At 42.1% G+C, this 23071-nt stretch overlaps 1 protein-coding gene across 1 annotated transcript; it reads left to right on the top strand.

Annotated features, from left to right (window-relative positions):
• The first annotated feature begins 2806 nt into the window (after nucleotides 1-2806).
• snrkb (SNF related kinase b) lies at nucleotides 2807-22324 on the top strand. The gene is made up of 5 exons (XM_086073271.1): nucleotides 2807-2970; nucleotides 4794-5102; nucleotides 5178-5572; nucleotides 17998-18139; nucleotides 20228-22324. Exons 2-5 carry the CDS (start codon nucleotides 4882-4884, stop codon nucleotides 21225-21227), a joined length of 1758 nt encoding a protein of 585 aa, XP_085929397.1. The 5' UTR covers nucleotides 2807-2970; nucleotides 4794-4881; the 3' UTR covers nucleotides 21228-22324.
• The last annotated feature ends 747 nt before the right edge of the window (nucleotides 22325-23071 follow it).

Below are 23071 nucleotides of genomic sequence, written 5' to 3'. Positions count from 1 at the left end.
CATGATGTTGGATAGACAACATTTATCATAGCGCCAATGTATACGGACGTTTATTTTTTTTTTCCAAAATATAAAATAAAAGTGAACGAAGGAAAATAAAAGTTGAAAAGGAAAATAATTATTAGTAAAGTCAGAATTTACATGTTCAAAGAGAGTAGGAAGAAGCACAAGAACTTATCTAGTCTTACCCCTTATTACTTATATAATGATAAGTTATTATATTTAATAATATATCATTAAAATAGAAAAGAAAGCAAATGAAGGGGGAAAATGAATATGAGTCATTTTTGTCTCATACAATCAGTAAGGGTGGGAAAATTATATGACGGCATTTCGGATCAATGCTAAAACAATCACATTAGAAAACAAAAAAATACAGTATTTTTGATGACATGGTCAAATTTTATTTTCATTTGTATAATAAAAAAAAATTCTCGGTTCACGTTAACTCATTCACTGCCATTGACGGCTAGAGACGTCAAAGATTCATTTGAACTATTTCTATTAGTTTCACATTTTTTTCTACTTTTGTTAACAAGAGTATGAAAACCTAGGAAAAAAATGTATTGTACATTTAGAACAGATATAAAATTTGTGATTAATCTTGAGTTTAAATAATTAAGTCATTAAACAAAAAAGAAAATATTACAAAATTAGAGGCGTCAGACGATATATTTTTTTTATTGTAATTAATCGCATGACTTCAATAGTTAACTCATGACTAATCACATATCTGTTCTAAATGTACAATACATTTTTTCTAGGTTTTCATACTGTCAAAATGTGAAACTAATATAAATAGTTCAAATGAATTTTTTACGTCTATAGCCGTCAATGGCAGTGAATGAATTAATATGCTGTCAGCGTGCTATTAATGAATGCTATGTGGCTATATTTAATGCCTTTGCTAATTCTATATGCTGTAATTTAAACCTCCTTATTTTTCAGTAATAATAAAAATAATAAAGTTTCCTGCGATAGGAATAATTCAATATGTGTATTATTGGGGCGGCACGGTGGATGACTTCGGCCTTCCTGGGTGGAGTTTGCATGTTCTCCCCGTGCTTGTGGAGTTTTCTTCCCACATTCCGAAAACATCCATGGACGCTTAATTGAACAAAGTAAAATGTGTGCAAACTTTTTTCCACTCATTCCTAAAAAAAAAAAAAAGTAAGTAGTAATATGTTCTTGTTTTGTTGGCAGATAATTTAGCTTACAGTAATACTTTTATTTTACTATATATTTTTTCTTAAATCTTCCACTGTCCTTTTTTTTTTTGTAGTGCAGCAGAGGTGTCAAATCCAGATCCGGAATGTAAAAACCCTGCTACAGTTTGGCTACAGCCTTGGTTGAGCAAAACCACCTACTTACTGTATGACTAAAGTAAAAAATGTTAGCATTCATGGTTGCCTCACTAAACAGTAGCTTACTTTTGCTGCTTGGGGTTTAGCTATTCATAGCTGTCTTTTGAGTTATTTTTGAGGGAACAATAATTATACACTCTTATATAAGCTGCACACTTTTACTTTTCATGTCAAAATTGTATTTATTCAGTGTTGTCCCATGAAAGATACGACTAAATATCTGTAGGAATGTGAGAGTCTGTTTAGTTGCTAAGTGTCCCAATAGCAACAACAAATTAGTTATCTTGCTTTTAGAAGACACCAAAGTCTTTTTTTTTTTTTAAAGTGCTAAAGTGTTAATGTTGTTATGCAACCATAACAATTCACCAATTTGTGTACGAAAGTAAGCCAAAACGACATAAATAGTCAGCAGTGAACAGATGTAGTTTATTGTGAATACGAGATTTCACGACAACATGTTTGGATTATGTACGAAGTTCCCAAGTTTCCAACGAGTTGGGAGTTATAAATGGAAACACTTTTCCCGTCCTAAAGCCCTTTAATCTTCCTGCGGTGTCAGTCTTGACTAAGTGTCTCGGGAATGTGGTCCAACTTGGGTCCTTGTACTGCTTTGCTATTTGTAGAGAAAACACAGAGACACGTTATATAACCGCTCCATTGAGACTGCGGGAGCGAGACGGAATGCATTGACGTCACGAGGAAGGAAGGGCTAACGCTCTCATTCGACCCCCCCCCCCCTCTCGCTCTCTCTCTCTCTCTCTCTCTCTCTCTCTCTCTCTCTCTCTCTCTCTCTCTCTCTCTCTCTCTCACACTATTATGGAAAGCCTTTTGAACATTTATTCGAGGTCCTTGGTAACCAGTTTAAGGTCGTATGCCCTTTGCCCTCACCAGTAATAAGACAATTGACACCGTACACTGCTAGTAGCATCGAGGCCCAACTAGTAGGCATGTCACAAACTAGTAGCCTCTTAGTTATAGTGAAGTGCTAACTAGTACAATTGATCAATGTCACCAGTACAATAGCCCAGTAGTCATCTAGTGCAGTTTTGCCGCACTAGTATAATGTAGTCCTTCTAGTGAAGACAAAGTGTGCGCTAGTGTACATGCATCTTATGGGGTGGAGATCAAGCATATCTAATTAATGCTCAAGCATTTATTCAATATCCTTGATAAGGCTGCTACCAGTTAGCAAAACGTTCCTGCTACTAGTGCAGCACAGTAGTTTACTAGTAAGGTCTAATTGCATTCTAGAAGGCCAAAAGTGCCACCAGTAGAGGAAAAATACTAGTAGGAGTCAAGCACTGGAAATCTCGCATATGCTTCACTGCTTGTGAAGTGTACTACTGCAGTGTAGTCTCTCTCTCTCTCTCTCTCTCTCTCTCTCTCTCTCTCTCTCTCTCTCTCTCTCTCTCTCTCTCTCCCCCCGCCGCCCACTCATTGGCTGTCCATTCTAGCGAGGAGGGAAGTGTGCACGCGCAGGCAACATGGAGCTGAGCGAAGCAAGCGGAGGAACCGTCGTCGACGTTGTTCATTTTTAAGTTCGGCGGTGACGGGGGGGGGAGTCGGACCCCAGTGGGTTGATCGCGGCGAGATGTTCGAGCCAACGGTAAGTTCGACGGTGTCGTTCACGAATTTCCGCCTTGCGCGCCATTCGCTGCTGCCGCGTTCGTTGGTGAGGCGGAAAGGGAGCCAGCCACAGGATGGCGGATGTGCCAAGTCGGGACTGCAGTTGCGGGCCGGCCAAGTAACGAACAGCTGGCCGCGACAGCGCAGTTGGCGGCTCCCTCGGCGACACCGCGACCAGACACAATTAATACTGCGCCTATTAACGCGACGAGGCCTCCATTTAGCCTGTTGGCAGCTTTGTCCACATGTAAACAGTGAGGCTGCCGGCTTGTGATGTTGATGAGGATGGAGAGAGATGAGAGCTGATGAGTGTTTCGCGTGAGAAAGAAAATAGCGCAAACAGAAGAATGACGACGGATGGTGATGTCAGATGGACTCGTTACCCTTGGGAAGATCAGATGATGACATCACCCGCGTAAACGCCACATTCGGACATTCGTGCTCCAACTAACATGGGAGCACACTCACACACTCAGGCATACATTAAGGTTTCTTCTTACAATATTGATCAGGCGTGCCATTTGTGCAGGGTGAGTGTAATTTGAGAAAGCCCAACATTGTTCCCTGGTTCCACATGAGACAATGGAAAATGTTGGACTGTAATAGCAAGACATGTTTACGACTAAGACTGAACGCTTTTGAAAACTAATCGAATTGTGATTGTAATGATTTTTTTCATGGTCCTCTTCTCATGTACACAGCAAAAAATAAAATAAAAAAATCATTTGTATAGAAATAGGAAATATCAAATTATATGTTTTGGTTTAATAGGTTAGTCTTACACTAAAATAATGACAAATGAATTAACATGAACGACAGTATTAATTTATGTCAATTGGAGTTGTGTTTGACATTTAGCCTTTTAAGTGTTCTTTATAAATTCACACAATTCTACCAAACAAGTGTGGCATAAACATAAATCATAAACCAGATTACAGCAATAATACAAACAAATCATTGACTTTATCTTTTCAACTTTTTATGTTTCATGAAACAATGATGTGGATTGAATATTACAGTACAGTGTTCCCTTGCTATAATGAGGTTCACTCATTTGCGGCCTTGCAGTTTCACAAAAAAAATTTGTATGCAATTTTGCATGCATTTTTTTCCCGCAGTAGTGTACCTTTTTTTTTTTATGAAGGTTTCAACATTAAGAGTGTTTAAACAAGAGAGAATGTGAGAAAATGTAAATTTGTCTATGAGATAAGTGTGTAAAGTGTGTGGTGAGGTGGTTTACAGCCTTAAAACATTTATAATAAATGTAAAAAAAAATTAAGCTGACTACTTCGCAGATTTCACTTATTGCGAGTATTTTTTTTTGACCATAACTCCAGTGATAAACTAGGGAACACTGGCAAAGTCAATTTGAAATAAATTGTTCAGCCATGATTGCTATATTGTACTTTATGTCAACTCTTTTCCTAAATTGTGTTTAGTGAAACATAATTTTTCTCGTCTGGTTTACGTATACAAAGAAGTGGCAGCCTACCAGTGGTTTGTTTTGTTGTTGTTTTTCACATGGTAACACAAAATGTTGGGGCAAACCAGTGCCACAGAACTACAGTTAGCCCGTCTTAATGTCTGATACACTTTGTGTCATTTAGACACATACTAAACCATATGTAATATAAATAAATAAATCATTGCAATTTGAATACAAATGTAGCTAGCAAGCGACTGACACTTGGTATTAAACTCTATAATAAATACAGTATACAGCGTCTTAATACAAAAAATGTAAAATGTGCAAACAATGTTTTTCATTTTATTATTATTATTATTATTTTTTTGCACTACTAGGCAACCCGTTTGCAGTAAGGAGGATTTTTACCAAGCAAGCCCTTCTTCCTCCAACCTCCAAGGATCTGCATACATATTTGATGTCAACATGGAGTGTGGCGAGAGCGTGCCGGCCCAAGATGAGCATCTCAAATCAGACCGCTTGAATCTCAGCGGACTTTACCATGTGGGCCGGACCTTGGGAAGGGGCCACTATGCGGTGGTCAAACTGGCTCGGCACGTCAACACGGGGCAGCTGGTGGCTATCAAGATGATTGACAAGACCAAACTCGATGTCATGGCGACAAGCCACCTCTTACAGGAAGTCAGGTATAGATAGCGTGCTTCTGCTGTCTTCATATCAAGCGTGGATGTCAGTCAATGTGTTATTTCTATTCTTTTCAGATGTATGAGGCGGGTTCAACATCCCAACGTGGTTCGCCTTTATGAGGTCATCGACACGCCCACCACCCTTTACCTGGTCATGGAGCTGGCAGAGGGCGGCGACCTTTACGACTACATCCTTCGCCATGAGACCGGCGTGGCCGAGGGCACTGCCAAACGCCATTTTGCCCAGATTGTGCGCGCCGTGGCGTACTGCCACGAGCTCCATGTGGTGCATCGAGACCTGAAGCCAGAGAATGTGGTGTTCTTTCCGCAACAGGGGGCAGTGAAACTGACGGACTTTGGTTTTAGTAACTTATTCAAACCTGGGACCATGTTGGCCACCAGCTGTGGGTCGCTGGCGTATTCCGCACCTGAGATTCTGCTGGGAGAAGAGTATGATGCTCCAGCTGTGGGTAAGACTATTTTAAGAACTATCTTGTTGTGTATTACACAAAATTGAAAAACATTGCTGCCTTGAGATGCGAGTTTTTAGGTACGATCTGTCCTTCCACCTGTTTTCTGCTTTGACTTGCAAGCACAGGCTCGCGGTACGAGCATTGCATGGTTGCAGTGACTCAACTTGCTTCACAATTAGCAGCATTTTGGCAGATACAATGCGTGAACAATTGTTTAAAAAAACGTCTTCAAGCTGTTTGATGCCACTTTTAGTTGAGGTCTACTCTCCAACGATACATAAGACTGAGAATTGCACATTGTGTATTAAAAACAACCACACAGCTTTGCCTTTTAGTCCGCTAGCGCTGAATAGCACAAACGGTACAGCAATACGTGTAGACCAGGGTTCTGCAACCTGCGGCTTTGGAACCACATGTTGCTCTTTAGTTCCTCTCATGTGGCTCCATGTGATCACAAAAAAAAGTTTGTTTTTTATTTTTACATATATATATTTTTTAGCTAAAATATTATTTAAATGAATTAATGATTTAGATTTTAAACAAATAATAATAATAGTAAAAAAAAATGACAGTCCACTTTTTTAAAGTATATTTTTTATCTTTAGTTCCTCTCCTGTGGATCTCTAAAAAAATGGTAGAAATTGTTATTTTTTTATTTTTACATATTTATTCTTTTTAGCTAAAATATTATTTAAATTAATTTATGATTTAGATTTTTAAAAATGAATAATAATTGTTTATTCCATAAAATATCCAAAAACAAAATAAGAAAGGCAAACAATTACCATAAAATGTCTTTGCAATTGTCAAAAAAGTCTGAAAATTGATTTTTCTAAAGGCAGAAAAGAAAACGTTCAAAACATAACCCTAAAATGTCCAAAAACAAAAGAAGAAATCCCCAAAATGCCAATAAAATGTCCACAAAATTGACAAAAATGTTAGAAAATTGATAGCGTAAAAGGCAGGTTTAAAAAAAAATATATATAGCCATAAAATGTCAAAAACAGAAAGGCAGAAAATTCTCTGGAAAAAAAATATATCTAAAAAACGGAAGATGAAAGGCAGAAGAAAATAAATGTCTACGTATTGGATGCTGCTCTCCTATTTTTGTGTTATGGTGCAGCTCTAATTATCTTTTGGGCCCTCAGTACATTACTAACACACTGTTTCCTTCATCACAATCTTCAAATGCTTTATGGCTCCAGACAGATTTTCTATTACTTATTTGGCCTAAAATGGTTCTTTTGACAATAAAGATTGCTGACCCCTGATGTAGACAAGACAATTATTTATACTTTTAGCAAAGAACTGAAAGATCATTGAGATTGCCTGCTGAGCATCAAGTAGAACATTGGCACTCATGTGTGAATGTGGTATAGCAGAAGGGTGTGAGATTTGCTCTAGGAGGCCAGATAATAGGAAATAGTTGACAATTTGGGTTTCGGTTTCATTTTTTTCCCTGTTAACATGAGCATCTCACACCTCCTCTCTATCGGTGTGTTTGCGAAAGTGTTTTGAAGAACTCCCTTGACCCCCCGTCTGTGTGTTCCTTCTTAATGCCTCCTGTCCTAAATCGGGAGTCCTCGTACTATTTGTCCTTTCACATTCATCTGCTTGTGTGGTTGTGTGTAACGTGTACGTTGTGAATGTGTGTGTGTGTATGTACTCAAAGGATTAGCGTGTGTATCTGGGTCAGTCTAAGCAAGCCAGCCAACTGGGCACGTTCTGCAGTGGAGCCAAACACTGCAGTAAGTGTAAGTGTGTGCCTTCTCTGGATTTCTCATCTTGTGGGGACATTTTGTGATACGCGTCTCACTTTTGGGGGACAGGAAATGGATGTCCTTGGTGTTGTTTGGTGTAATGCGCTCTGAAGCGATTCAAGCCGGGTTCGGGTTCAAATCTGTCAGCTGGTTCGGGCCTTTGCTCTGTGTTGTGTGTATGCTGTGTAAATTCTGCCACTGATCTCGAGCTTCTTAAATGGATTGATGTATAAATGGATGTGCATTACAATATATGCGAAGATGCACACAGAGCTGAAATCAGTCAAGAAGGTGCTCTTCATTGCCAAGATGGATTGCATCCATTTTGTTGGCTTCGGGCCAAATCCTTGTCTCCAAAATCCTCACTTTTCAAGTTTTTGGGGAAAAACAATGTTTTTTCAACCATTAACATTGCACCCACACTTACCAAAAGTATATATATATTAGGGGTGTACCAAAAAATCCATTCTCATAAGAATCGCGATTTTCATTTAGTACGATTCAAATCGATTTTAAATCTCCCACAATTGTTATTATTATTAATTATTTTATACTGTTTTGCCTTTGTTTGTGTGTGCCTTTATTGGGAGCGATGTTCATGTTGTACTCAATTTGGCTACTTAGGGGCAGTGTGGTTCCACGCGGTCTGATACACTGTTAAGTTGTAGCCACATTAGAGAGTAGAAGGAAAAAAGTCCCGATCAAGTTATATCAATAAAAGTTGTTTTTTTGCAGCGTGGAACCGTTCTTTTGAGTTATAAAAGTGCCGCGAGTAGAGCACTGATTAACATTAGCAAGTCAGACTGTAGTAGATCATTAAGATTCTTTGCACATCTATAAATTGAAGCAAAAATCATTGTCAATCAAATAATTTTGAATCAAAAATCATTCTTAACCAAAAATCGATTCTGAATCGAATCGCAGGCCTTAAAAATCGGAATCGAATCGAATTGTGAGACATTCAAAGATTCCCACCCCTAATATATATATAGATAGATAGATAGATAGATAGATAGATAGATAGATAGATAGATAGATAGATAGATAGATAGATAGATAGATAGATAGATAGATAGATAGATAGATAGATAGATAGATAGATAGATAGATAGATAAAGTATATATTTTTGAAGAAAATATAAACATTGCCAAATTATGACTTAAGAGGTTTCGGCTCGATGCCAGCGATATGGTTATTATAGTTAACAAGAACTACGGAAATAACAAATTAAAATAAAAAACACATTTTCATTAACAAAATAAAAGCGATATACTGCTTTAAAAAACAACAATAACTGAAGGGACATTTTACATTTATAACACTAAACCTAATTATAAGTAAAGCTAAAATGTCCTTTGTTTTCATCTATCAGTTACTGATCTTTTAGGATTTATTTTTTATTTATTTCGATATTGCTGTCAGGCCATACAAAATTTGTGACCTTTTGTCTTGCACTCAACACTCTCCTATAAACTACAACTAATACTAAAATGAAGCATTAAAAAAAAGTGTTAAATAAAACAAACCTGCTCTAAGAACTAATTAAAACTAACTGGGGAAAAAAAAATGAAATAAAAAACTGTGAACAATTCAAAACGATTCTAGCCCAGCTAGATACATTAAACACGTGAGGTCAAACACAATCTGATGTTAGTTGATTGCAAATGTCTTTATATCATTTAGAATCACATATTTTTAAATTGGAAATCATCCATCCATTCTCTTTCCTTCGTATTGCGGGAACCTGTAAGCTATTCCAGCTAGCTTTCGGCCTGAGGCTAATTGTACACGCTAGACCGATCCGCCTGTCACTCACAGGACACGTAGCGACAGACAACTGGTCGCACACACTTTCACACTTTTATTTATAGAGAAATAGGAATTCATGCTGCCTGTCAGGCAAGTAAACCGCTACTACACGGTCAATGACTAAGACAATTCTGAAAATAGAAATCCATTGCAGCCATTATTAAAATTAAACTACAGGCATTACGCATCACTTTTTTCACATTCGGAATCAGCACGTGCAGTAAGTGCCAACTTGCAAAATGTAAAATCAACCAAACACTCAAATTTAACTTTGAAATCAACCCCGCGGCGGCACTAGACTATTTGTTTACTGCTTACTGCTTTGAATGTGCACCCATCTACAGTATATCATAATGTAACTTCCTGTTCTTCTCTCATGTTCTTATCTTTAACACCCCTGGTTGAGAGTCGCTAAAAGAAAAGGAAAAGATATGTAGTAAAGTGATTGAGATGTCATCACCTTTGAGCGCACATGCACGCTTAACTCATTCACTGCCATTGACGGCTATAGACGTCAAACATTCATTTTAACTATTTTTCCCACTTTTGTTAACAAGAGTATGAAAACCTATAATTTTTTGGGGGGTACATTTAGAACAGATATAAAATTTGTGATTCATTTTGAGTTAACTAGTAAAGTCATGTGATTAATTACAATTTAAAAAATAATAATAATCGCCTGATGCCGCTAATTAAAAAAGAAGAAGAAAAGATTATTAAAAAATTAGGGGCGTCAGACGATTACATTTTTTTAATTGTAATTAATCGCATGACTTCAATAGTTAACTCACGATTAATCACACCATTTATATCTGTTCTAAATGTAAAATAAGAAAAACCTAGGTTTTCATATTCTTGTTATCAAAAGTGGAAAACTAATATAAATAGTTCAAATGGATTTTTGACGTCTCTAGCCGTCAATGGCAGTGAATGAGTTAAATATCTACTTTGCCAGTATAATACAATGTGACACACTTTTGCGTACACTCATAGATGGAAAGAAGGACACAACACAAGCTTCACTACTGATTTATGGACATGTGATGTTAGCCCTGTTAGCTTTGCTAGCTCGCTAGGTCTGACTGCACAGTGGCTGGATGCAAACTTTAGAGTGCTGTGCTGTATGCAGTGGTCAAACTACTACAGTTAATACAAAATAAAGAAAAAGTGAATACGTTCTTCATTCTTGGTTACCGTGTTGGTCTTGAGAAGCAGGAATTCATCTGTATCGGCTTGAAAAAAAAAATGCTGTATGTCGTACATCCCTATAAATAACCTTTACCCAGAAAGGAAATAATAATGAATGAATTTGAAATGACAATTAAATATGATTCATGCACACGCACATTAGAGGCACGCCCTTAATTAAACATTGCAAGATAATTGCTAACGGCAATCAGTGGAGTTAACGTGGAGGTTAGCCTCATTAAAATCAATTTGGGCGAGAGGCAGCCAAAGCCAACTGAATGGTGTGGAATGTTTATTATCCGTTTCGACACTGTTTGCAGTATTTCTTTGTTGTCACTGCCCAGTTTTGACGCGTGTGTCACTTTGGCTACATGTGGGTTGTTTAACGTGTTCTGCCAGTATGAATGTGACCATATCAGATATGTGTCAATGGAAAAGAACATGTAAAAGCCCTTCCATCACATCTGGGAACTTGGACTAGCAATGTGACAAGTGGCCGCCATCTTGTTGGGATTTTTTCTTTTTTTGAGAGGGGGGGGGGCACAATTAGCATTTCAAATGCCTCTAAAGTCAAATTAAGTCACAAAAAACAATGGCGACTTAAGTACATGACCTTCTACTCATTACTCCTCTCACAAATAATGTTTTATTTAACGCTATATAAGTTGAGTTTTTGGGGCTGTTAGAAACGTCCCGGTAAGTTTGAGTTGTGGGTTTTGTGAACTCCTTAAAATTTCACACCGTATGAGCTGATTTGTGGATAATTTTAGCTGAAAGTAGAGCCGCGTTTCCACTGCAGGATGTTCGGGTATGGGGAGGGGGAGGTGTAGGGACTTTCTCAGGAACCGTCCTCTCAGCCGGCTCGCTTGTGTCAATGTGATGAGACTGAGATTGTTGGAAATGAGCACTGAATCTGTCAGTGTAAGGAACTAGAAAAGCGATACATGTTTACGAATATAAAAAAGTGTTATTAGGGATGCGAGTTTGAACATGTTTCCTTGATCAGTCAATCAGAAAAAGAACATACAGTGGAAGGGAAAATTGTATATATATTAGGGATGCAGCAAAATAAAAATTCTTGGTCACAACTGAAAACTCAATATGAGGAAGCTGGCGCTGAAAACCAAAACATATATAGAATTATAATAAGCTATGTTAAAAACCTGGGAGGAAAAAAAAAATCCTCAAATGTGTGTAAAATGTCAAAGATTCGCATCACTGTCCCCGAACTAGCAAGCGTCCGCGACAGACAGGTTTTGCTGCTTTTAAGCTTTAATCACAACATCCTGTTTCGGTCTTTTGGAACAAAGCTCAAAATCCACTTTATGGCAATTTTTTGACAACAAATGTCGGTGGCTGAATTTTCAGTACGTCCCTTATGTGCAGCCTTTGGAATTTCTTCAATTTCTGCATAAATTGGTCATAAAATGTAGTCTGATCTTCATACAAACCTCTTCACGGGGCATTAAAACCTGATTGTGACGCTGTAGCATGACCTCCATTGAGTGTCTCACACAAGACACCCTAAATAGATGTTACATAAATGTTTTGACATCAATTGACAAAAAATACCCCAAGTCTCTTTTTTCGTCCTTATTCGTTTTCTGTTGTATAATTACCAAGGGTACGATAATAGCCATCAATTGTTTGCTTGAGGATCATCTCTGACGTAACTCGCTTTGCTGCTCCAGCGTATGATGTAACACACAATCACACATGGGAAACCGCCATAAACCATCCTTTTTAGAACATGGAGATAAGCAACCTTTTGTCTGATTTGAGAAAATGCTGTGCGTTGCTCCACTCTTCTGACCCAACACACACACACTCCCATTCAGTCTGCATTGAGACAGCAATTGCCCTCAAGCAATCCCGATAACTCCTCCGTGAGTCATCACCTTATCGTGGTGGAGGGGTTTGCGTGTCCCAATGAACCTGGGAGCTATGTTGTCCGGGGCTTCATGCCCCTGGTAGGGCCACCCATGGCAAACAGGTCCTAGGTGAGGGACCAGACAAAGCATGGCTCGAAGGACCCCAATGATGAATACAAACTTTGGATTTTCGTTTCCCTTGCCCGGACGCGGGTCACCGGGGCCCCCCTCTGGAGCTAGGCCTGGAGGTGGGGCTCGAAGACGAGCGTCTGGTGGCCGGGCCTACACCCATGGGGCCCGGCCGGGCACAGCCCGAAAAGGCAACGTGGGTCCCCCCTCCCATGGGCTCACCACCGGTGGAAGGGGCCAAAGGGGTCGGGTGCGCAGTGAGCTGGGTGGCAGCCAAAGGCGGGGGCCTTGGCGGTCCGACCCTCGGCTACTGAAGCTAGTTCTGGGGACATGGAATGTCACCTCTCTGACAGGGAAGGAGCCCGAGCTGATGTGCGAGGCTGAGAAGTTCCGACTAGATATAGTCGGACTCACCTCCACACACGGCTTGGGTTCTGGTACCAATCCTCTCGAGAGGGGCTGGACCCTCTTCCACTCTGGAGTTGCCCACGGTGAGAGGCGCAGAGCAGGTGTGGGCATACTCATTGCCCCCCGGCTGGGCGCCTGTGCGTTGGGGTTTACCCCGGTGAACGAGAGGGTAGCCCCCCTCCGCCTACGGGTGGGGGGACGGGTCCTGACTGTTGTTTGTGCTTATGCACCGAACAACAGCTCAGAGTACCCACCCTTTCTGGAGTCCTTGGAGGGTGTGCTGGAGAGCGCTCCCCCCGGGGACTCCCTCGTTCTGCTGGGGGACTTCAACGCTCACGTGGGTAATGACAGTGAGACCTGGAGGGGCGTGATTGGGAGGAACGGCCCCCCCGATCGAAACCAGAGCGGTGTTTTGTTGTTGGACTTCTGTGCTCGTCACGGACTGACCATAACGAACACCATGTTCAAGCACAAGGGTGTCCACATGTGCACTTGGCACCAGGACACCCTAGGCCGCAGTTCGATGATCGACTTTGTAGTCGTGTCATCGGATTTGCGGCCGTATGTGTTGGACACTCGGGTTAAGAGAGGGGCGGAGCTGTCAACTGATCACCACCTGGTGGTGTGTTGGCTCCGATGGCGGGGTAAGATGCTGGTCCGACCAGGCAGGCCCAAACGGATTGTGAGGGTCTGCTGGGAACGTCTGGCAGAATCCCCTGTCAGAAAGAGTTTCAACGCCCACCTCCGGCAGAGCTTCTCCGTTGTCCCGGGGGAGGCGGGGGACGTTGAGTCCGAATGGACCATGTTCCGTGCTTCCATTGTTGAAGCGGCCGATCGGAGCTGTGGCCGTAAGGTGGTTGGTGCCTGTCGGGGCGGCAATCCTCGAACCCGCTGGTGGACACCAGCGGTAAGGGATGCCGTCAAGCTGAAGAAGGAGTCCTATTGGGCCTTTTTGGCCTGTGGGACTCCGGAGGCTGCTGACAGGTACCGGCTGGCCAAGCGGAATGCGGCTTCGGTGGTCGCTGAGGCAAAAACTCGGACATGGGAGGAGTTCGGTGAGGCCATGGAGAACGACTTCCGGACGGCTTCGAGGAAATTCTGGTCCACCATCCGGCGTCTCAGGAGGGGAAAGCAGTGCGCCATTAACACTGTGTATAGTGGAGATGGGGTGCTGCTGACCTCGACTCGGGACGTCGTGAATCGGTGGGGAGAATACTTCGAAGACCTCCTCAATTCCACCGACACGCCTTCCTGTGAGGAAGCAGGGTCTGGGGACTCTGAGGTGGGCCCCCCTATCTCTGGGGTCGAAGTCACTGAAGTGGTTGGAAAGCTTCTCGGTGGCAGGGCCTCGGGGGTGGATGAGGTTCGCCCGGAGTTCCTAAAGGCTCTGGATGTAGTGGGGCTGTCGTGGTTGACACGTCTCTACAACATCGCGTGGACATCAGGGACAGTGCCTCTGGATTGGCAGACCGGGGTGGTGGTTCCTCTTTTTAAGAAGGGGGACCGGAGGGTGTGTTCCAACTTTAGAGGGATCACACTCCTCAGCCTCCCAGGTAAGGTCTATTCGGGGGTGCTGCAGAGGAGGATCCGTCGGGAAGTTGAATCTCGGATTCAGGAGGAGCAGTGTGGTTTTCGTCCCGGCCGTGGAACAGTGGACCAGCTCTACACCCTCAGCAGGATCCTTGAGGGTGCGTGGGAGTTCGCCCAACCAGTCCACATGTGTTTTGTGGACTTGGAGAAGGCGTTTGACCGTGTCCCTCGGGGAGTCCTGTGGGGGGTGCTTCGGGAGTATGGGGTACCGGGCCCCCTGATACGGGCTATTCGGTCCCTGTACGACCGATGTCAGAGTTTGGTCCGCATTGCCGGCAGTAAGTCGAATTCGTTTCCTGTGAGGGTCGGACTCCGTCAAGGCTGCCCTTTGTCACCGATTCTGTTCGTAATTTTTATGGACAGAATTTCTAGGCGCAGCCGGAGTGTCGAGGGGGTCCGGTTTGGTGGCCTCAACATTGCATCTCTGCTTTTTGCAGATGATGTGGTGCTGCTGGCTTCTTCAAGCCGTGATCTCCAGCTCTCACTGGAGCGGTTTGCAGCCGAGTGTGAAGCGGTTGGGATGAGGATCAGCACCTCCAAATCCGAGACTATGGTCCTCAGTCGGAAAAGGGTGGAGTGCTCTCTGCGGGTCGGGGATGAGGTCCTGCCCCAAGTGGAGGAGTTCAAGTATCTTGGGGTCTTGTTCACGAGTGAGGGTAGGTTAGAGCGGGAGATCGACAGACGGATCGGTGCAGCGTCTGCAGTGATGCGGACGCTGTATCGGTCCGTTGTGGTGAAGAAGGAGCTGAGCCGAAAGGCAAAGCTCTCGATTTACCGGTCGATCTACGTTCCTGTCCTCACCTATGGTCACGAGCTGTGGGTCGTGACCGAAAGAACAGGATCCCGGATACAAGCGGCCGAAATGAGTTTCCTCCGCAGGGTAGCCGGGCTCTCCCTTAGAGATAGGGTGAGAAGCTCGGTCATTCGGGAGGGACTCAGCGTCGAGCCGCTACTCCTCCACGTTGAGAGGAACCAGTTGAGGTGGCTGGGGCATCTGGTTCGGATGCCTCCTGGGCGCCTCCCTGGGGAGGTGTTCCGGGCATGTCCTACCGGCAGGAGGCCCCGGGGACGACCCAGGACACGCTGGAGAGACTACGTCTCACGGCTGGCCTGGGAACGCCTTGGGATCCCATCGGAGGAGCTGGCTGAAGTGGCTAGGGAGAGGGAAGTCTGGGCTTCCCTGCTAAAGCTGCTGCCCCCGCGACCCGACCCCGGATAAGCGGAATTGAAGACGGAACGGAACGGAACAATCCCGATAAATTTGCCTCCTTCATAGATTTTCAATTTCTAGCTCTTAGGGCAAAGTGTCATCAAGTTGATCTCGAAAGTTGTTTTCAGGACAAGTCTTTCAGGCTTTTATTAGGCAAGGCAAGGCAGCACGAGAATGCTATTTTCAACCGATAAACCAATACTTTTGTGCCGGTGTCGGTAACCCAAATGTAAGCTGATAATTGTTTGCAAAATTAAGAGGGGCGGGGCTTGAGGAGTTGGGCACAAATTGAGCCACAACCACAGCAGATGGACCAACGGAGCAAGTCTATTATTATTGGCGGATTTCGTTATTATCTGGTTCATTTGTATGACGTCAAATTGGTCGATAATTGCAGATAGTTATCGGCCACCAATATTATCGTGCATCCCTACAAGATATTAAATTGTGATTCACATTATTCTAAGTACAACATTTAAAAATAATTTACAAACAAGAGTTAATTTCAAAGCACCGTAAAGAAATATATACTCAAAGATCAAACAGTGCAAGATCAAGATTTTGGCATGATTTGGTTTGAATAGTTTGAATGAACTTAATCATAGATATGGGGGGGCAGTTTTTAATCTGGATTTAAAAGCATTTTTACTTGCGACTGACTTGACTTCTGTTGGCAGCTTATGCCATTTGTGTGCATCATAACAGCTAAATGCTGCTTCACCATGTTTGCTTTGAACTCTGGGCACCACAAAAAAAAAAAAGACCCAGTGTGTCACTTTTTCAACCTGTATTAGACATATTGTTTTTCCCTGCTGCAATTCTACATCACTTATTAATGCCACATTTTTAATAATCTTTTCTTTTTTATTAATTTGCTGCCATTCAAAAATACATTTGAACAATTTCTAGTAGTTTAACTTGTTTCCCTCTTTTGTCAACAAGAGTATGAAAAGTACCCTCAATCGTATATGCAATTATATTTTATGACCTTTGTTATACTGTACTAAACCACAGCAGAAATACTGTAAAAGTGGTTTCAAGATAAATAATTAACTCATTCACTGCCATTGACGGTTATAGACGTCAAAAATTCATTTGAACTATTTCTATTAGTTTAACTTTTTTTTCTTCTTTTGTTAACAAGAGTATGAATACCTAGAATTGTTTTTATTGTACAGATATAAAATTTGTGATTAATCGTGAGTTAACTATTGAAGCGATGCGATTAATTACGATTATAAAATCTTAATCAGTCAATCAGTCAGGCGATCAAAATTTTTAATTGTAATTAATCGCATGACTTCACTAGTTAACTCACGATTAATCACAAATGTTGTATCTGTATCTAAATGTACAATAAAAAAATGTATAGCTTTTCATGCTCTTGTTAACAAAAGTGGGGGGGAAAATGTTAAACTAATAGAAATAGTTCCAATGAATTTTTGACGTTTATAGCCGTCAATGGCAGTGAATGAGTTAAGATATTGGGCACTGAAACCCAGTTAGTCCAATTTCAGTATGAATAGCTAATAATAAGTAATATTGTATGTGTGATATTTCCTTGCACGTTGGGAAAAGTATAGTAGATGGCGTCTCCACCCTGTTGCGTAAGAGTTCTCGAACAGAGACGAGCGTGGCTGTGCACATTGTACGCCGATGACTGAGCGTGCTTGTTTAGACCGTAATGGCAGACAATGGCTATGTTTATTACTCACGTGTGTGCGGGTGTGGTTAGCTGAATGAACCACACTGTTTTATGTTTTAATATCAATACAATGAAATTGAATTCATGTATGTTGTATGTTTGAACCAAATACGGCGGCGTGGTGTTTATTGATGACGGCTGGTCAAACGGAACATTTATTTTTATTTGCCACAAGGGACAAAAGTGTTCAGTGTTGTCTGCCTGGTCTGCGCCATCAAATCCAACCATGGTTTTATAAGCCTTTCATAATCGGAGCTCTCGCACACACGCTTGAGCACTTCCTGCATTTTACGGGTCAAATAAAGTAACCTTGAAAAGGGCGATGCCACGACAAGTCGCATTATATCACGGCTTTTTCAAGAAATTCAGCCTTTTTTCTCGATCATCTGGATATAGGCAACGAGGAAGGAGAGAAACAAATAGCAAAAGATTTTCAAAATAGTACAACACCAGCACACTCCTGTTGTTTGTGTGCATGTGTGTGTGTAAATCAGTCCCAGTGCTCTTGTCAGGCTTTTGATGTATGTGTGCGACGAGGAAGTGCAAGGGAAGGAAAGGGAGGGAAACCACAGGAGGAAATACGTACGCAGTCAGCAACAGAAAGCATGCGTGAGTGCATGTTTGCCTGCGAGTGTGTCAGAAGAAGCACCAAATATCTTAAAAGCGGGCACCACATTGACCAACCACATTATTATTATTTTTCTGCCTACATCCCTGACAGCGTGTGTATTTATTCCACTGTGTGTTGCAGATATCTGGTCTCTCGGGGTGATCTTGTACATGTTGGTGTGCGGGGTTCCTCCCTTCCAGGAGGCCAACGACAGTGAGACTCTGGTCATGATTCTGGATTGTCGTTACTCCATCCCCGAGCACGTCTCAGGCGACTGCAGGGAGTAAGTACGCAGTGGCGCTCTTTCACGGCCACTCAAGAAAAAAATGACCCGATGCCGCGCCATCACATCCTCATCTTTGCACTACATTGATGAAATGCCATGTATTACTGAAATCCGGCGAGATTTTACTGTCGCCCTTTGTTAGATCGCTAGTGACCGTAAAAGCATCTCATTAGTTTCAGTGGATAATTTTAGTGCTCCAGTCGGGCTGCACGCGGACATGCTTCGTTTAACTCTCAGCAAGGCAAGGTTGACTTTTTCAATGACACTTTGACATTACATCGCCAACAGTATTGTAAAAGATGTCGACCGAGCACACAAATCGGTTAATGTCGCGTTACAGTTCATTACTTTCATTTGTGAACGGAAACTGAATGTTAACTCATTCACTGCCATTGACGGCTAAAAACGTCAAAAATACATTTGAACTATTTCTATTAGTTCAAAAATCCTTCTTTTGTTAACAAGAGTATGAAAAGCTAGATATTTTTTATTGTACATTTAGAACAGATATAAAATTTGTGATTAATTGTGAGTTAACTAGTAAAGTCATGCGATTAATTCAGATTACAATTGTAATCATCTGACGCCCCAAATTTTTAATCTTTTTTTCTTTTTTTTAATTCATTCGCTGCCATTGACGGCTATAAACGTCGAAAATTCATTTAAACTAATTTCTATTAGTTTAAAAAAAAAATCCACTTTTGTTAGCAAGAGTATGAAAACCTAGAATTTGTTTTCATTGTACATTTAGAACAGATATAACATTTGCGATTAATCGTGCGTTAACTAAGTGAAGTCATAAGATTAATTACAATAAAAAAAATCGAATTGCCTGTCGCCCCTAATTTTTAATATATATATTATTATTTTTTAATGAATTGATGGCAGTGAATGAGTTAAGCTGCATTCATTGCTGATGTCAAATTCTAAGAAAGGCAAAATGACCCGAGTTACTACTTACTATACCATATAGGAACCCAATAGTAAACATAATGTTTTCACTGTCAACATTTGAAAACATATTTTTTTGAGTTTGACATGAGAAGATATACGGTGCTAAAAGTGGTCTAATAACTCATTTGTGGCTTTTTTCCTGAGGGACAAAATGAAAATGTCACATACTGTACATTGCTGTCTTTTTAAGTTGCCGTTCGTTCATTTCCCTGTTGAGTAAGCAGAAATGTTTTCAGCCCAGTGGCTGGCTGTTTGACCACAAACACCGCGGGATATATCTGATCCAACACAATCTGCGCTCGCATGGTCACATGATGGAACGTCTGAGCAGAACAGAACAACCTTCGGGATATTCGTAACGGGTCTCATGAGCTTGTGTTCCCAAGAAACCGGCATGACATTCATTTGCATTCATGGCACATGGACACAATGTTCGTGAGTTCGAATGCAAAACAACAAAAAGATCATTTGGAACACCTTCAAAAAAAAAAAGTCAATTTCTTCCAGCTAAATGTATGACTTGAGTGACTTGAATTCTACAATGTGCAATGACCAGGGAGCTGAAATGATTTAATAGAAATCACACGTTTCAATTATACTAAAAAAAGAAAAAAAACATTCTGATGTTTGATGACCAACTTTTTTACCCTAAAATCAAGGCCTTAAATAGCATTAAGAAGCGTTAAATATGATGTCGAGAGTAGGGATGCACCGAAATGAAAATGTTTAGCTGAAACCGAAAAATTAAAAACGCTTGGCCGAAAACCGAAGGGCCGGGGGAAAAAAAGCCTATTTTTACTATCATTGCATTTATTATAATAATTAAAATGATATTATTATTATAAAATATTTATTTAGCACTGGCATTTTAACCAAGCACAATATAAATTGAAATGTGCCCACACCGCAGACACGTTTGCTAATGGTACATTAAACACCAAACGGGGGTTGAGCATTTTCTGGCGGTAAGATTGTACCTTATAGTCAATGTAGTTTGCACAGGCTGGCACGGAATGTAGTGTTCCTGTCACCAACATCCAACATAAAACACTAATGCCACCTAGTGGAAGAAAAATATACCTCAACACACTGTATTTTCACAATATTATCTGATTGTGTTTTCTTTGTCAGTCTGATCTCCAGGATGCTCCAGAAGGATCCGTCGGTCCGAGCGTCGCTGCAGGAAATCGAGACTCACCACTGGTTACAGGGGCTGGACAATGTGCTGCTCAGCCCAGAGGCCCCTCCCCATTGGCTCTCGGGGGCTCTCTCCTCTACCTCGCCGCTCTCCCGAATGGTCGAGTCCGGCGACCTGCTCGCCGCCAAGCCGCAGTCTTTGCCCGCGCCGCGGCAGGTCAACCTGAGCTACTCCCTTCACCCTCCGCCGGCCGAGGAACCTCGCGTTGCCAGGAACCTCCCGGCTCTCCTGCAGATTTGTGAGGAGGAGGAGGAGGAGGAGGAAGAAGACGAAGACGAAGGCAACCTGGCCAAAGAGTGTGAAGGTTTGTTGTCTTTGTCTGTAACTAAGCCTCAGAAGGACACTGAGGTGGCGCTGGAAGGTGCGGACGGTCATGGAGAAAGAGAGGAAGAACGAGTGAGCCCGGAGGAGAAGTCAGAGGACGGAGCAGAGATGGAGATCGAACACACGGGCAGTGCCTGCGTGATTTCGTACCAACCAGTCGGTCACCTCGACAATGTCGTGAGCCACGCGCCCGAGCCCCCCGCCTCGTGTGAGGCCGAGCCCGCTTTGAGGATGCCGTGCTGCCAGGGGTGGAGCGAGAGCGTCCCCCACCAAGAGTCAGAACCAAACAACAATCTCAACAAAGCCGCCGGCGCCTCCGCTTCACCCAAGAAACAAAAGTCAAGCCGCGGAGCGAAGAAGGAGCAGAGGACGGACACGGGCGCCAGGGACGACTTTGTGACGGACAGATCGCAATCGCGCACTGCCACGGGGTCCTGGGACGAAGCCGCCGCCAGGGTGGAGCCCACAGGGAAGCGCCACAGCCTGAAACTGCGCGAGCGCCTCTTCCAGCTGCCGCTGTGCGAGAAAGCGCTGGCCTTCAACATCCCCACAAACAACAAAGCCAAGATCCTCCCGCTGGCTCAGTATAACTGTTGCCATGTGCTCTAAATGACACCGCTTGGGACACACACGCACACACAGCTGACGACAGGAGTGCACACTTGAGCAGCAAACACGATGTTAAGCTCCAGTTTAGTACATCAGCAGCCACTTTGCGGCTTGGTGAGGGACTTAGCACACCACGAGTGTAGCAAGCACACTGTACCCGCACTGAAGAAGAGAAGAAGACTTTCCCGATGAGGTGCCTACAATGAAGGCTTCACTGAAAAAAAATAAAAAATAGCACTTGTTTCTTCTTCTTCTTCTTCTTCCCTTTGCACAACCCGCTTCTCTGGTTACAAACCTCTTAATATAAGCTGAGAGACTGTTACAATATGTTATGACGATATGCTACACGCTCTAATATGCCTCAGACTGAGATGATTGTATCATTCTCCGTCCTCTTAATGTTCAGTCCGTTGATCACTCGCCCTCATAGTTTTTGTTGTCACAACCGGGACGCTCGTCGTCATGGGAACCGTGTGACTTGCTGTGCATGCTGTTACTGTTATTTATCACCATATACCTCCATATCGTGTCTTGGGATTTTTTGCAGGACACTGCTGTTGTCGTGTCACCTTGATTGCACACAGTACAGTACATGGTAGCTTCCTACTGTACATCTACAAATATGTGTTACATATATTGGTAGGGGAGCCACTCCATGTATATTTTGTGTATTTTCACATCCACTTACGTCTTATTTGAGGTGGAGATGATAAATGTACAGTAGATACATTTTGTACAGTGACAAGGGCCAAAGCTAAGCTATTGTACATAAATATGTAGTTTCACTGTAGCCTGCAGAGCAGCTTACTTGTGTTCATTTCTTCAGTTTAATGCCAAAATTGGTTATCCAACATGGATCATACAGTCGCCGCTTATAGACAAAGCGTGAAATCTGATTATTTATCGCTCCTATTTTAGCAGCAATGTAAGTGTAAAATTTGTACCAAGAACAGATTAAATATAAAAGCGATTATTCCTGTACAGTTGCAGCTTGCCTCTCCCTGGTGTGTTCTCTCTCTTTGTAATTATACGATCACGTCTCACTGGAGCCATGTACTTATTTTTTTGTGTTTATTTATTAAAATGGATTAAATCAATGTAACCGTTGTGCTCAGTATCATTTGCGAAGAAGAAAAAGCAGCTTTATTTATTTGTGTCTTTATTGAATCAAATTATTCATTGTCATCTCAAGTTAACACATGCAGAACACTTTATGTAGTTTGTGGCTGGATGTGGAAGAACTACTTTCTATTGTAAACAGCGAGGCGCCACAAGCAATGATTTTGGAAGAATAAACCTCCAAAGTGTGATTGACCCCATTCGCGTCCTCCATGATGGTCAATCTGTCAGCATTGAAGCATGAATAGCACAATGTGCTCCAAGGCAAATTAGTGGTAATACTGCTGAGTTAAGCAGTCAGAGGCACAATACAGAATATAAAAGCATTTGACGCCACAGCTTACAAAATATAAAATGTGGGGGGGGGGGGGGGGGATAGCGACAATAACAGCAGATCTCAAGTGGTCTGTCCTTCAACGCTCTCAACACTTCACATCAACCCAAGCGTGTTTTTTTTCCACGTGATGTTGCAAATTATATTGCTTCTATTGTCAACATCATGGACTACGATTTGTAATATTTGGGATCTTCTTGGCATTTTAGCATGAGCCTTTAGTTTAATTTTAGCATCTTAGCAGTACCATTATTTTTCTCAACATCAGTACCAAAGCATTATATTATCGGCTAAAAAAGTTTATCTTGTCTACAAATCTATATAGTACTATGTTTTTATTTTTTAAGACAAAAAAGGTTGTGCTTTACCTTGACTAGTTCGGTGTCGACTG

This window comes from Leptonotus elevatus, chromosome 4, assembly GCF_054856555.1.
Source record: "Leptonotus elevatus isolate MCC_2025b chromosome 4, RoL_Lele_1.0, whole genome shotgun sequence".
Taxonomy (NCBI): domain Eukaryota; kingdom Metazoa; phylum Chordata; class Actinopteri; order Syngnathiformes; family Syngnathidae; genus Leptonotus; species Leptonotus elevatus.
This window is presented reverse-complemented; position numbering and strand designations above follow the sequence as displayed.